This window comes from Leucoraja erinacea, chromosome 30 (genome assembly GCF_028641065.1).
Source record: "Leucoraja erinacea ecotype New England chromosome 30, Leri_hhj_1, whole genome shotgun sequence".
Classification (NCBI taxonomy): Eukaryota; Metazoa; Chordata; class Chondrichthyes; order Rajiformes; family Rajidae; genus Leucoraja; species Leucoraja erinaceus.
In genome coordinates, this window is record NC_073406.1 from 21,771,229 (window position 1) to 21,786,723 (window position 15,495).

The 15,495-nt window shown below is 47.8% G+C and overlaps 1 protein-coding gene across 1 annotated transcript in view; it reads left to right on the forward strand.

Annotated features, from left to right (window-relative positions):
• The first annotated feature begins 779 nt into the window (after nucleotides 1-779).
• cenps (centromere protein S) overlaps nucleotides 780-15,495 on the forward strand; it is a 30,529-nt gene continuing 15,813 nt past the window's right edge. The window contains exons 1-2 of the mRNA XM_055659664.1: nucleotides 780-1,009; nucleotides 3,352-3,475. Coding sequence (XP_055515639.1) covers nucleotides 950-1,009; nucleotides 3,352-3,475 — 184 coding nt within the window. The 5' untranslated portion in view covers nucleotides 780-949. The remainder of the gene's footprint in view (nucleotides 1,010-3,351; nucleotides 3,476-15,495) is intronic.

The window sequence follows — 15,495 nt, forward strand, 5'->3', positions numbered from 1 at the left end:
TTGTGGTTACCAACCAGCAGTGATCACCCCCAACTAGAGTTAACAATCCCTTTACATAAGGTTAATTGTCTCCTCAGGATTCATCCCCCCCCCCCCCCTGCCAATTTAGATTTATTTTCAAGAGGATGGGATTTTAAAACAACTTGATTATATAGGAGTTATAGTGATACAGTGTGGAAACAGGTCCTTCGGCCCAACTTGCCCACACCAGCCTACAAGTCCCAGCTACACTAGTCCCACCTGCCTGCGTTTGGTCCATATCTCTCCAAAGTGTCCGAACCATGTACATGTCTAATTCTTAAACGTTGGGATAGTCCCAGCCTCAACTACCTCCACTGGCAGCTTGTTCCATACACCCACCACCTTTTGTGTGAAAAAGGTACCCCTTAGGTAGGTACAGGATACTGAGTTAGATGATCAGCCATGATCATATTGAATGGCGGTCCAGGGCCGAAGGGCCGAATGGCCTACTCCTGCACCTGTTTTCTATGTTTCTATGTCTCAGATTCCTATTAAATCTTTCTCCCTTCACCTTGAACCTATGTGTCATCTGGTCCTCGATTCCCCTACTCTGGGCGCAAGAGACTATTCCTCTCAACTTAAGATGAACTCGTTAGTGATAAGAATTGTGACTGAGGAGTACCTTGTCTCATAAACCTTGAGTTACATTTGTGAAGGAAAGCAGCTTTCCAGAGCCCGAGTGCTCGCCGCCAGGGAACCGTTCGTCAGCGCGGGGCCGCCGCCATGTCCGCGCGCCGGCGGGAGAAACACAGGAGGCGCTCGAGCGCGGTGGCGGGAAGAGGAGAGCGCGGGACAGGGCCGGGGCCGGGGCAGCTTTGGCGCCGAGAGGCCGGGGACGGGTGACTGAGTGAAGCCGAGGCCGGGACCAGAGACCCGTGGCTGAGGCCGGGATCGGGCAGCGCGGAGAGGCTGAGACCGGGGACCGGACATGGCGGAGGCCGGGGATGAAGCTGGAGCCGAAGCCGAGCAGCGCACCGCTTACACTCAGGTAGTGGCTGACCCACCACTTCCCCTTCCCCCTGAAAAGTCTGATGGCTATAGTTAGGGCACCCGACAAAGCAATGTCTGTGGTGCTACTAGAAATGCCGTGGAGAAGCTCAAACTTTTCATTGGCGTCCCGGTCAAACTTTGCAGTTTGAACGCGAACAGGTCGCCAGGCTAAAGCAGGAAATAAGCATTACCACTTTATTGGTGCCCCCTCTCCTCTTCCCTGTGCCCCAAATGTCCTCCTCTCCTCTTCCCTGTGCCCCGTTTGCCCCCTCTCCCTTCTACCCGCATTCCTTCCTGTGACTTCACAACTCTTCTATCCTCACCTCACTTTTTTGTCTCTTGGTCTCTTGCTGTTGTCCAACCATCGGCCTATCAAGTTACCGCCCCTCACCAGTAACCCCCTTGTTCCCCCTCCCCCCAGTCACAACATGTACAGAGTCTCCCTAGTCCTCACCAAAGATCCTATTGCAGAGGATCTTTGGTCCTCACCTTTTACCCCATCATCCGTTGCATGCAACAACGTAATCCTCTTGTTTAAGAGGATTAAACACTGTGTATACTCTACTGCGTTATCTCTTCAAGATATGCCCACCTTGAAGAAGTTCTCCTCTTCTCTCCGGAGACAGTTTCACAACCTCCTCTCTAACTGTCCCCCATCTGTGATCCCTCCTGCCCTCCAACTCCCCTGCTGTCTCCTCCCATCCCCCAGCCTTCTGGCTACTCCTCCTTTTCCCTTTCTTGTCCCCACCCACCCCCGCCCCCGATCAGTCTGAAGAAGGGTTTCGGCCCAAAACGTTGCCTATTTCCTTCGCTCCATAGATGCTGCTGCACCCGCTGAGTTTCTCCAGCTTTTTTGTGTAACGTAATCCTCTTGACATTTTCGCCACCTCCAACCACTAGCCACATCTTCCCATCCACCCCATTGCGCTTTCCACGGAGAGCATTTCCTCCGCAACTCCCTGGTTAACTCATCCCTTCCCACCCAAACCAACCCCTCCCCAGGTACATTTTCTTGCAACTGCAGGAAATGCAACACCTGTCCCTCCTATACCTACTCTCTTCACTCTATCCAGGTTTATCCACCTATATATAACCTGCCAGATTTTGTCCTGCCCCTAGATACACACAGAAAGCTGGAGTAACTCAGTGGGACAGGCAGCATCTCTGCAGAGAAGGAATGGGTGATGTTTCAGGTCGAGACCCTTCTTCAAACCTCTTACAATGTTCTTCTCCCCAACCCCCCCTCAAATCAGTCTGAAGAAGTGTTCCGACTCAAAGGGTCATCGATCCATGCTCTCCAGAGATGCTGCCTGACCCGCTGAGTTACTTCGTCACTTTGTGTCTTTTTTTGTAAACCATTATCCGAGTTCCTTGTTTCTCCATTGTCACCTTATTCATCTGCCCATCTTCCACCCCTCCCTACTCCGAGTCCCCTATCATCAAATGGGAAACAAGGGAGGATATTTTTCCTCTGTCAGCCACAGGTGAGGTACCCAGATGACTGGAGGATCGTAACTATTCCCTTATTCCAAAAGGACTCTAGCAATTAGCTAGCTTGGATATTCCAAGCTGGTGAGCTTTAAATTAATAGTTGAGAAATTTTTGGAAAATCTTCTAAGGAACTGGATTTCTGTTCACTTGGAAAGCCGTGGACATTAGGAGGAATCTGCATAATTTTGTGCAGCACAAATCGTATTTCACAAATTTGATTGGGTTTTTTTAAGGAAATATTGATGAAGACAATGCCGTGGAGGTGGCTTACATGGACTTTAGCAAGGCTGGTACAGTAGGCTAGATGAGAAGGTTAAAGCACATGGGATCCAAGATGTGTGGCAAACCAGATAGATTCAAAATTGGCTTGGTAATAGGTGGAGGGTAGAGGTTGAGAGTGGTATTCTGATTTCGTTGTCTCTGTAATGCATTTCGTTGTCTCTGTACTGTACACTGACAATGACAATTAAAATTGAATCTGAATCTGAATCTGATCTGATTGGATGTATGTAATCGGTGGTGTACAGTAAGAATGGGTGCACAGGTATAAACATATTCTGGAACTCATTACAAATAACATTCATAAACATTCCTCACTCCACTAGTTTCTGTCAGCTTCAGCCTTTGCCCACTCGTGCCGACTCCATGTGCAGATCCTTCTTTCCTCATGACTTTTTCCACATCACATGTTGTATTGTCCTGATTGCCTTACTTGCATTGTTTATTTGCCCGTCCTCTTTTGTTTGCAATTTATATGCAAATATATCTGATCGACAGAATAAAGAAACACAAATTAACGAAATCACGTCTGTTCAAAATAGGCTTGTTAAAAAAAAAATTCTCTCATAGAGGCTGCGTGCTGCTGTTCACTTCACTGTTGGATGCCTTTGTGAGGAGGTTGGGGAAGATAAGCAGATGGAGTTCAGTAAACAAACCATTGCAGCCATATCAGAAACAACCTTCAGACAGTGTGGTATGTACCTTTCAGAATGTTAATTTTAAAAGTTTGCTCTTTGGACAAGAAACTTTCTATTTCGATTCTCTCTATCCATATGCTTTGTGTCGTTTTTCAGTTGAGAGAAAAGAAAGCAGACAAGATGTTTTCAAACCTCTGTCCTTTGATCTGGAAACTAAAGAAAGTGAATTTAACCTTAATTTAACTGAAACCAAGCAATCATTTCCATGACTTAAATAGATTGCAATCTTTAAGGTGGAGAATGATAGAGAAAAATCTTATAGAAACATATAAAATTCTTAAGGGATTCTCAGCATGGATTTACAAAGGGGAAATCATGCTTGACTAATCTTCTGGAATTTTTTGAGGATGTAACCAGGATAATGGACAAGGGAGAGCCAGTGGATGTACTGTACCTGGACTTTCAGAAAGCATTTGATAAGGTCCCACAAAGGACATCAGTGGGCAAAATTAGAGAACATGGTGCTGACATGGATAGAAAATTGGTTGACAGACAGGAAACAAAGGGTAGGAATTAACAGGTCCATTTCAGAATGGCAGGCAGTGACTAGCAGGATACCGCAAGGTTCAGTGCTGGGACAGCAGTTATTTACAATATCTCTTAATGATTTGGATGAAGGGATTAAAAATAACTTTAGCAAATTTGCAGATGACACAAAGCTGGGTGGCAGTGTGAACTGTGAGGTGGATGCTATGAGGATGTGGGTGACTTGGACAGGTTGGGTGAGTGAGCAGATGCAGTTTAATGTGGATAAATTTGAGGTTAACCACTTTGGTGTCAAAAACAGGATGGCAGATTATTATCTAAATGGTGTCAAGTTGGGAAAAGGGGAAGTACAACGGGATTTGGGGGTCCTTGTTCATCAGTCACTGAAACTACGCATGCAGGTACAGCAGGCAGTGAAGAAAGCGAATGGCATGTTGGCCTTCATAACAAGAGGAGTATAGGAGCAAAGAGGTCCTCCTCTTTGCTCCAAAGAAGCACAGGGCCCTAGTGAGACCACACCTGGAGTATTGTCTGCAGATTTGGTCTTCAAACTTGAGGAAGGACATTCTTGCTGTTGAAGAAGTGCAGCGTAGGTTCACGAGGTTAATTCCCGGGATGGCGGGACAATCATATGTTGATAGATTGGAGCGGCTGGGCTTGTATACTCGGAAATTTAGAAGGATAAGAGGGGATCTTATTGAAACACATAAGATTACTAGACTAAGTGGGACCCGTTGGGTCCCATGTTCACAAGGGAGGGCTGGTCCCCCGACGCAATATTCCACCTCTCCACGAATTCCAATATTGGTGGCCAGCTTTCTGGAGTGCTGGTATGGGTTCTTGGGATGGCAGCTCAGTCCTTCAAGCCTGATCTGCTGGCAGTTCACTCATGGCTGGTGGGCTGGCAGTGGACTCATGACTATTCCTTGAAATTCCATTTCAAGCAGGGTGCAAGGCCACCAAATTCAAATCCATGTTTCTACCATTTCAAGCAGGGTGCAGGGCCACCAAATTCAAGTGCAGTTTACAACCACTTCAAGCAGGGTGCAAGGCCACCAAATTCAAATGCAGCTTCATACCATTTCATGCAGGGTGAAACCACCATAAAACCGCACAAAACACCAAACCCACAGTTCAGTAGACATTCAGTGTGTTCAGTTTATTCACAGCTCAGACCGAGTCATGACCTCTCCCTCCCCCATCATGCAGAGGCTGAGCCACACCCACACTTCCGGGTATTCTAACCCCCCCCCCCCCCTGGAAAAGGTGTGGCTTTCAGGGCGTGATTGACAGGAGAGAGATTCTCAACATTTTTTAAACACTAATAACACTTATTTTTCATTGATGGGAAGAATTCTCTGCAACTGCTCAGCGGAGGGGGAACTGAGTAAGATGGCCAAAAATCAGAGCTGTAAATGATAGCGTTTTATCTAAAATCAATATAGAGTGCAAACAGGAAGTAAGTGCATTTGTAGTAGTGCCTTGTAACTTCAAGCCAAAGCACCCAAGCCGCCATTTGCAGTAGGCAGTGCCTTTCAACTTCAAGCAAAGCACCCAAGCCACCATTTGCAGTAAGTAGTGACTTTCAACTTCAAGCCACCATTTGCAGTAAGTAGTGCCTTTCAACTTCAAGCCAGAGCACCCAAGCCACCATTTGCAGTATGAAGTGCCTTTCAATTTAAAGCCAAATCACCCAAGCCATCATTTGCAGTAAGTAGTGCCTTTCAACTTCAAGCCAAAGCACCCAAGCCACCATTTGCAGTAAGTAGTGCCTTTCAACTTCAAGCCAAAGCACCCAAGCCACCATTTGCAGTAAGTAGTGCAACTTCAAGCTAAAGCACTCAAGCCACCATTCGCAGTAAGTAGTGTTTTCAACCTCAAGCCAAATCACCCAAGCCACCATTTGCAGTAAGTAGTGCCTTTCAACTTCAAGCAAAGCACCCAAGCCACCATTTGCAGTAAGTAGTGACTTTCAACTTCAAGCAAAGCACCCAAGCCACCATTTGCAGTAAGTAGTGCCTTTCAACTTCAAGCCAAAGCACCCAAGCCACCATTTGCAGTAAGTAGTGCCTTTCAACCTTAAGCCAAAGCACCCAAGCCACCATTTGCAGTGAGTAGTGCCTTTCATCTTCAAGCCAAAGAACCCAAGCCAACATTTGCAGTAAGTAGTGCCATTCAACTGCATTCCACCATTTGCAGTAAGTAGTGCCTTTCAACTTCTAGCCAAAGCACCCAAGCCACCATTTGCAGTAAGAAGTGCCTTTCAACTTCAAGCCAAAGCACCCAAGCCACCATTTGCAGTAAGTAGTGCCTTTCAATTTCAAGCAAAGCACCCAAGCCACCATTTGCAGTAAGTAGTGCCTTTCAACCTCAAGCCAAAGCACCCAAGCCACCATTTGCAGTAAGTAGTGCCTTTCAACCTCAAGCCGAAGCACCCAAGCCACCATTTGCAGTAAGTAGTGCCTTTCATCTTCAAGCCAAAGAACCCAAGCCAACATTTGCAGTTAGTGTCATTCAACTGCATGCCACCATTTGCAGTAAGTAGTGCCTTTCAACTTCAAGCCAAAGCACCCAAACAACCATTTGCAGGCAGTGCCTTTTTACTTCAAACAAACCATATTTTCATTTTCAAACCACATTAAGGGTACTCACAGTTGTGTAGACATTTGTTCAGTGTTATTCAGAGCTCAGAGAGACGCGACCCTTTGCTTAATCCATCTTGCAGAGACTGTGAGGCACACCACTTCCTGGTTTTATAGTCCCTCCCCCTCCCTCCAGCAGGTGAAGCAGAGAGAATGGTGATTTTTTTTAAACTTCAAGCCAAAGCTCCCAAGCCACCATTAGCAGTAAGTAATGCATTTCAACTTTAAACCAAAGCTCTCAAGCCACCATTTGTAGTAAAGAGTGCATTTCAACCTGGTTTTATAGTCCCTCCCCTCCCTCCAGCACGTGCAGCAGAGAGTATGGTGATTTTTTAAAACTTCAAGCCAAAGCTCCCAGGCCACCATCAGAAGTAAGTAATGCATTTCAACTTCAAACCAAAGCTCCCAAACCACCATTTGCAGTAAATAGTGCATTTCAACTCCAAGCCAAAGCATCCAAGCCACCATTTGCAGTATGTAGTGCCTTTCAACTTCATGCCACCATTTGCAGTAAGTAGTGCCTTTCAACTTCAAGCCAAAGCACCCAAGCCACCATTTGCAGTAAATAGTGCCTTTCAACTTCAAGCCAAAGCACCCAAGCCACCATGTGCAGTACGTAGTGCCTTTCAACCTCGCCAAAGCACACAAGCCACCATTTGCAGTAAGTAGTGCCTTTCATCTTCAAGCCAAAGAACCAAAGCCAACATTTGCAGTAAGTAGTGCCATTCAACTGCATGCCACCATTTGCAGTAAGTAGTGCCTTTCAATTTCAAGCAAAGCACCCAAGCCACCATTTGCAGTAAGTACTGCCTTTCAAATTCAAGCCAAAGCACCCAAACAACCATTTGCAGTCAGTGCCTTTTTACTTCAAACAAAGCATATTTTGATTTTCAAACCAAATTAAGGGTACTCACAGTTGTGTAGACATTTGTTCAGTGTTATTCAGAGCTCAGAAAGACATGACCCTTGGCTTCATCCATCTTGCAGAGAGGGAGTGAGGCACACCACTTCCTGGTTTTATAGTCCCTCCCCCTCCCTCGAGCAGGGGCAGCAGAGAGAATGGTGAATTTTTAAAAAACATTAATATCTCTCTGATTTGTCATCGACGGGGGCTTTGAGCGAGGTGGCCAAAAATGACGGCTGTAGGTGGTGGCATTCTGTCGGAAATCGCAGCACAGTGGGCCAAAAGCGGTCAAGAGATTTAGTAATATACTAGACAAAGTGCAGACCCGTTGGGTCTGTTTCCCCAACGGTGTTTCCGGAGGGGGGGGGGGGGCGCTGCGGCATCACACTCACATTAACCACCCCCCAAACACACAGGTGGGGGTAGGGGGGTGAGAAGAGGGGAGGGAGGGGAGCGGAGGAGGAGGAAACGGGACAGATTTGGGAGGGAAAGTAGAGCGGGGGGGGGGGGGTGAGAGAGGGGGATGGGGAGAGAGATGTGGGGGGGGGGGGGGGATGGGGAGGGAGTGGGGGGGGGGGAGGGGGGGAGGGGAGGGAGGGGGGGGGGGGAGAGGGGAGGGAGAGTGGAGGGGGAAGGGGGGAGAGAAGTGGAAGAGTGGGGAGGGAGGGGTGGGGGAAGGGGGTGTGGGGGGAGAGGGAAAGGGGGGGGGGGTAGAGAGTGGGGGGGGGGGTGGGGGAGAGAGGCATGGGTGGGAGAGGGAGAGGCGTGAGAGGGAAACATAGAAACATAAGATTCTATAAGATCACCCCTCAATCTTCTAAATTCTAGCGAGTACAAGCCGAGCCTATCCAGTCTTTCTTCATATTAAAGTCCTGACATCCCAGGAATCAGTGTGGTGAACCTTCTCTGTAATCCCTCTATGGCAACAATGTCTTTGAGCATTGGGCATTGTGACATCACACGATGGAACGTTCACCAAGTGCTTGTGCTCCTGCAAAGGCATATGTAAATGAATCCATTCCGATTGGACATATGTGAACATTGGGCATTGTGACATCACACAATGGAACGTTCACCATTGGCTGGGGCTCCTGCAAAGGCATATGTAAATGAATCCATTCCGATTGGACATCTGTGAGCATCGGGCATTGTGACATCACACGATGGAACGTTCACCAGGGGCTGGGGCTGCTTCTATGGGTGAGAAGCCAGTTTATTTTTGAAATATTGGGGGGGGTGGGAGAAGGATTTGATTACAAATGTGTACTTAAACACGACGAAATGTAATGAGCAGCGGTTACTTATAAAGAAAAGTGAAATCTCTACCGAAATGGAAAAGATGTCGGCGATTCTGCGTCTGGTTTCTGAGTTGCAGGGAATCAAAGGAAGAAAGGCGGCTGGCAGCCGTCCATGTAAATGGATCCATTCCGATTGGAGATCTGCGAGTATTGGGCATTGTGACATCACACGATGGAAACGAATCAAAAGGAAGAAAGGCAGCCGGCAGCCGGACGGACGGACGGCAGGCGGCAGTCACAGACGTTTATATAATAACTAGGCCAAGTGCAGACCCGTTGGGCCTGTTTCCCCAACGGCATTTGCGGGGGGGGGGCTGCGGCATCACACTCACATTAACCACCCCTCAAACACACAGGAGGGGGAGTGAGAAGAGGGGAGGGAGGGGAGAGGAGGAGGAGGAGGAGGAAACGGGACAGATTTGGGAGGGAAAGGAGAGCGGGGGAGGGGGTGAGAGGGGGATGGGGAGAGAGATGTGGGGGGGGATGGGTAGAGGGGGGGGAGGAGGGAGGGAAGGGGAGAGGGGGTGGGTGGAGAGGGGAAAGAGTGGGGAGGGAGAGCGGAGGGGGGAAGGAGGGAGAGAAGTGAAGTGGAAGAGAGGGAGGAGAGAGATGTGGGGGGGAGGGATGGGGACGGAGAGGAGAGGAGAGAGGGGTAAGAGTGTGGAGGGAGGGGGAGAGGGGGGGGGGGGGAGGGGGGAAAAGAGTGGGGAGGGATGGGGAGTGGGGAGGGTCAGAGGGGTAGGGGGAAGGGGGGGGGGAGAGGGGAGGGAGAGGGAATGGAGGGGGAGAGGGGTGGGGGACGGAAAGGGGTGGGGTGAGGGAGAGAAGTGGAAGAGGTGGGGGAGAGAGGGGTAGGGGGAGTGGTGGAAGAGGGACAGGGGGGTGGGGGGGGGGGGGGGGGAGAGAGGGAAGGGGATAGGGTATGGAGTGAAGGAGGGAGGGGGAGAGATGGATGTGTGGTAGAGGGAGAGGGGTGAAACGAGGGAAACGTAGAACATAGAAATTAGGTTCAGGAGTAGGCCATTCGGCCCTTCGTGCCTGCTCCTCCAGTCAATATGATCATGGCTGATCATCCAACTCAGTATCCTGTACCTGCCTTCTCTCCACACCCCCTGATCCCTTTAGCCACAAGGGCCACATCTAACTCCCTCTTAAAAATAGCCAATGAACAGGCCTCAACTACCTTCTGTGGCAGTGAATTCCAGAGATTAACCACTCTGTGTGAAAAATGTTTTTCTCATCTCGGTCCTAAAAGATTTCCCCCTTATCATTAAACTGTGACCCCTTGTTCTGGACTTCCCCAACATCGGTTTCTATAAGATCCCCCCTCAATCTTCTAAAATCTAGCGAGTACAAGCCGAGTCTATCCAGTCTTTCTTCATATGAAAGTCCTGACATCCCAGGAATCAGTCTGGTGAACCTTCTCTGTACTCCCTCTATGGCAAGAATGTCTTTGAGCATTGGGCATTGTGACATCACACAATGGAACATTCACCATGGGCTGGGGCTCCTGCAAAGGCATATGTAAATGGATCCATTCCAGTTGGACATATGTGAACATTGGGCATTGTGACATCACACGATGGAACGAATCAAAAGGAAGAAAGGCAGCCGGACGGACGGACGGCAGGCGGCAGCCACAGACTTTTATATAATAACTAGACCAAGTGCAGACCCGTTGGGCCGTACATGCAAATGGATCCATTCCGATTGGACATCTGCGAGCATCGGCCATTCCGATTGGACATCTGCGAGTATCGGCAACGAATTGAAAGGCAGGAGGGGCGCCGGACGGCAGTCGGTCGGATGGCCCCAGAGTTTTATAGATATACTAGACCAAGTGCAGACCCGTTGGGTCTGCTCCCCCAATGGTGTGATCCCCCAACCCAATATTCCACCATGCACCCGTCTCCTCCAACGGAACTGAAGCCGTTGCCAAATGTAAGTTTCCAGCACTCCCCTGCCTCCCTCAATTGCACCTCCCCTGCCTGCTGCAGCAGTGAAAAGTTCAGTGTTCCTGTCTTGCAACTTTGTTTCGAAGTGTTTTTTGAAGCTGGTTCAGTGTTCCTGTCTTGCAACTTTGTTTCGAAGTGTGTTGAAAGCTGATAGGAAGGAGCAGCCGTCAACGAATCAAAAGGCAGGAAGGGATCCGTACTGCAGGCGGACGTCGGATGGATTTGAGTTTTATATATTAATAGATAGAGAGACTAGACCAAGTGCAGACCCGTTGGGTCTGCTCCCCCAATGGTGTGATCCCCCAACCCAATATTCCACCATGCACCCGTCTCCTCCAATGGAACTGAAGCCGTTCCCAAAAGTAAGATTCCAGCACTGCCCTGCCTCCCTCAGCAGTGGATTAAAAAAAAAATCCAATGGCACCTCCCTGCCTGCTGCAGCAGTGAAAAGTTCAGAGTGTTCCTGTCTTGCAACTTTGTTTCGAAGTGTGTTGGAAGCTGATATGTAAATGGAGAAGCCAGTTAATTTTGAAATACTTGGGTGTGGAGGGGGGGGGGGGGGGGGGGAGAAGGATTTGATTAAAAACGTGCACTTCAGCACGACGAAATGTAATGAGGAGCGGATACTTAGAAAGAAAAGCGAAATCTCTACCGAAATGGAAAAGATCTCGGAGATTGAGCGTCTGGATTGGGCGTGGCAATGAACCAAAGGAAGAAATGCAGCCGGCAGCCGTACATGCAAATGGATCCGTTCCGATTGGACATCTGCGAGCATCGGCCATTCCGATTGGACATCTGCGAGTATCGGCAACGAATTGAAAAGCAGGAAGGGCGCCGGACGGCAGTCGGTCGGATGGCCCCAGAGTTTTATAGATATACTAGACCAAGTGCAGACCCGTTGGGTCTGCTCCCCCAATGGTGTGATCCCCCAACCCAATATTCCACCATGCACCCGTCTCTTCCAATGGAACTGAAGCCGTTCCCAAAAGTAAGATTCCAGCACTGCCCTGCCTCCCTCAGCAGTGGATTTAAAAAAAAAATCCAATGGCACCTCCCTGCCTGCTGCAGCAGTGAAAAGTTCAGAGTGTTCCTGTCTTGCAACTTTGTTTCGAAGTGTGTTGGAAGCTGACATGTAAATGGAGAAGCCAGTTAATTTTGAAATACTTGGGTGTGGAGGGGGGGGGGGAGAAGGATTTGATTAAAAACGTGCACTTCAGCACGACGAAATGTAATGAGGAGCGGATACTTAGAAAGAAAAGCGAAATCTCTACCGAAATGGAAAAGATCTCGGAGATTGAGCGTCTGGATTGGGCGTGGCAATGAATCAAAGGAAGAAATGCAGCCGGCAGCCGTACATGCAAATGGATCCGTTCCGATTGGACATCTGCGAGCACCGGCCATTCCGATTGGACATCTGCGAGTATCGGGCACGAATCGAAAGGCAGGAAGGGCGCCGGACGGCAGTCGGTCGGATTGCCCCAGAGTTTTATAGATATACTAGACCAAGTGCAGACCCGTTGGGTCTGCTCCCCCAATGGTGTGATCCCCCAACCCAATATTCCACCATGCACCCGTCTCCTCCAACGGAATTGAAGCCGTTCCCAAATGTAAGATTCCAGCACTCCCCTGCCTCCCTCAGCAGTGGATTGAAAAAAAATTCCAATTGCACCTACCCTGCCTGCTGCAGCAGTTCCAATTCCAATACCAATTGGCCCTCCCCCTCCTGTTGAAGCACTTGGTGTGATATCCCATTGAGGTGAAAAGTTCAGAGTGTTCCTGTCTTGCAACTTTGTATTGAAGTGTGTTGGAAACTGATAGGAAGGAGCAGCCGTCAACGAATCAAAAGGCAGCCGGACGGACGGACGGCAAGCGGCAGCCACAGAGTTTTATATAATGATAGATAGATAGATAGACAGACAGACAGACAGACAGACAGACAGATAGATAAGATTAAGGGTTTGGACACGCTAGAGGCAGATAACATGTTCCCAATGTTGGGGGAGTCCAGAACCTGGGGCCACAGTTTAAGAATAAGTGGTAAGTCATTTAGAATGGAGATGAGGAAAAACTTTTTCACACAGAGAGTTGTGAGTGTGTGTAATTCTCTGCCTCAGAGGGTGGTGGCGGCTGGTTCTCTGGATGCTTTCAAGAGAGAGTTAGATAGAGCTCTTAGAGGTAGCGGTGTTAAGGGATATGGGGAAAAGGCAGGAACGGGGTACTGATTGTGGATGATCAGTCATGATCACATTGAATGGCGGTGCTGGCTTGAAGGGCCAAATGGCCTACTCCTGCACCTATTGTCTATTGGACAGGCTAGATGCAGGAAAAATGTTCCCGATGTTGGGGGAGTCCAGAACCAGGGGTCACAGTTTAAGAGTAAGGGGTAGGCCATTTAAGACTGAGACGAGAAAAAACCTTTTCACCCAGAGAGTTGTGAATCTGTGGAATTCTCTGCCACAGAAGGCAGAGGAGGCCAATTCACTGGATGTATTCAAGAGAGAGTTGAATGTAGCTCTTTGGTCTAACGGAATCAAGGGATATGGGGAGAAAGCAGGATTGGGGTACTGATTCTGGATGATCAGCCATGATCATATTGAATGGCGGTGCTGGCTCGAAGGGCTGAATGCACCTATTTTCTATGTATCTATTATGGGTGGTTTATAGTTGGTGCAGGCTTGAGCATGTTTCTGTGTTCTCTCTCACTTTAGGAATCTGGATTACATGTAGTCTTAGACCGAGCACAATGGCTGACTGCTAACTGTTTGAAATGGTTCGACTGAGTTAAGGGAGCAAAGGATGAATGTAAATCCGTAGGTGTTCGTATCCCATGAAGTAATAATAAAGTAAATTAGCCAACAACTGTGGAAGAACTTGAAATAATTTCCCAGATCATTAGCTTGTGCCTCAGGACTACCAGTCTGACTCAGACAACACATTTCCTTTTCGAAGTCTTCTAGTTAAGAAAAATCAATAATGGCTGTGATGCAATCAATTGAGTGTAATGCCATTTTTACTGAAAGGGTTGGTGCAAAGAGATGTCAGTCTTCAAATAAATGATATCCAAAATGTTCCAAATATCAGAAAGAACATTTGTGTTTTTTATTGTGAGTTTAATAATCTATTAGTTGTAGCTGTACGGAAATGATTTTTGATGTTATCAGCTACATTTTCAAAATCAAATGTTTTCATGCTTTTAAATTGCTGTTGAATTAATTTAAGAAGTAAGATGTTATGGTGTGTAGGGATTCATTTCAAATCTGTGCTGCGTGCACTTATATCTGATTTTAACATTTGATAAAGCTGGTTTATAAAACGAATTAACATGTTCTTTTCTGGTTTAGCAATGTTATGTGCATCCAACTATGCTAAATAGAAATGTTATAAATTAACGCAAAGAGATTTTATCAAAGGTCTTTGCGGGGAAATGATGTTATGACAAAACAGATAAAAATCACGTTACCACCTAATTATCTCATGAAGAACTCTGCAGTAACATTCAATCAGCACTTTTGTGCTAAATGTTTTTTTTCATACTTATGGCAGATTACCAAAGGGATAAGAAGTATGGGCAATTAATCCAGAGACATACTTTGAATCTTACCAAGACAAATAAATATTTTGTCCACCAAATCTATGCCAGCTCATAAAATACGCCATTTCCCCATGTGCCATTTCCCCATGTACTTCCCAGTCAGTTTAGGTTTTACTGGGGAATGTGAGTTCAGATTCCACTGTGGTGGTTTGGTTTCAGTTTTACAATACAATTTGCAAGTATTTGTAGAAGTGATTATAAAACTTCAGTTTCAATAGTTGATTCTAAATTAAAGCCACAGGAATGGATCAAACCAGAGCTAGTTAAGGGGTTATCCCTCTGCGGTGACCTAATCCGCGAGTTCAGATGAATGTCTTCGACCTTCAAGCGAGAGGGCACTCGCTTGGAAAACCTCGAGCTGGATCGGCCGTCAGCGATGAAACCGCGAACTGGATCGACCGACCACACACACACACACACATCGCAAAGGCGGGGGCCAGGGAAAGCGGGGGAGCGCTGTCTGAAATTCACACCCGTGATGAAGACGAAGGTAAAAGACGGCTGACACAATTACGGTAAGCCCTTTAGAGAGCGTGTGAGAAGGGGGGGAGAAGGAATGGAGACACTTTTAAGAAGTCAGACAATGTTTAATAAAGTTTAGCGGGGATTTAGCCCACCGGTCGGTTTTCCTTGGTCCTGAAACTCCAATGAGCCAATGCTTGGTCAGCGAAGGAGATTACCTACGGCTGCCCTCGACTGCCTGTAACTAAATAGCGACCCCACTCCACTGCACTACGAGTTAAAAAGAACCTTGCCGACCAATTTTTACTCGAGGAGAATTTTTCACCATGCTGAAAAAATTTCTGCGACCTAACTGAGGCAGCGAGTATGCGGGAACTTCCCTCGAGCATGAAGGAGAGTTCCAGTGACCTCATAGGACCTCCTAGGACCACGTGTCGACCATGCTGCAAGTTTGAGTCGAGGGCAAACTCTTCTAAACTCGCAGATAAGGTCGCCGCAGTGGGACAGCCCCTTTAGTGGCAACATTGCTAGCACAGCACCCATACAGAGAATTTAAGTTAAAAACTGCATTTAGCGCTTTGGTTTAGTTGCACTAATAGGGCCTGAAGACTGCCATGATTGTTTAGTATAGTTTAGAGATACAGTGCGGAAACAGGCCCTTCAGCCCACCGAGATCA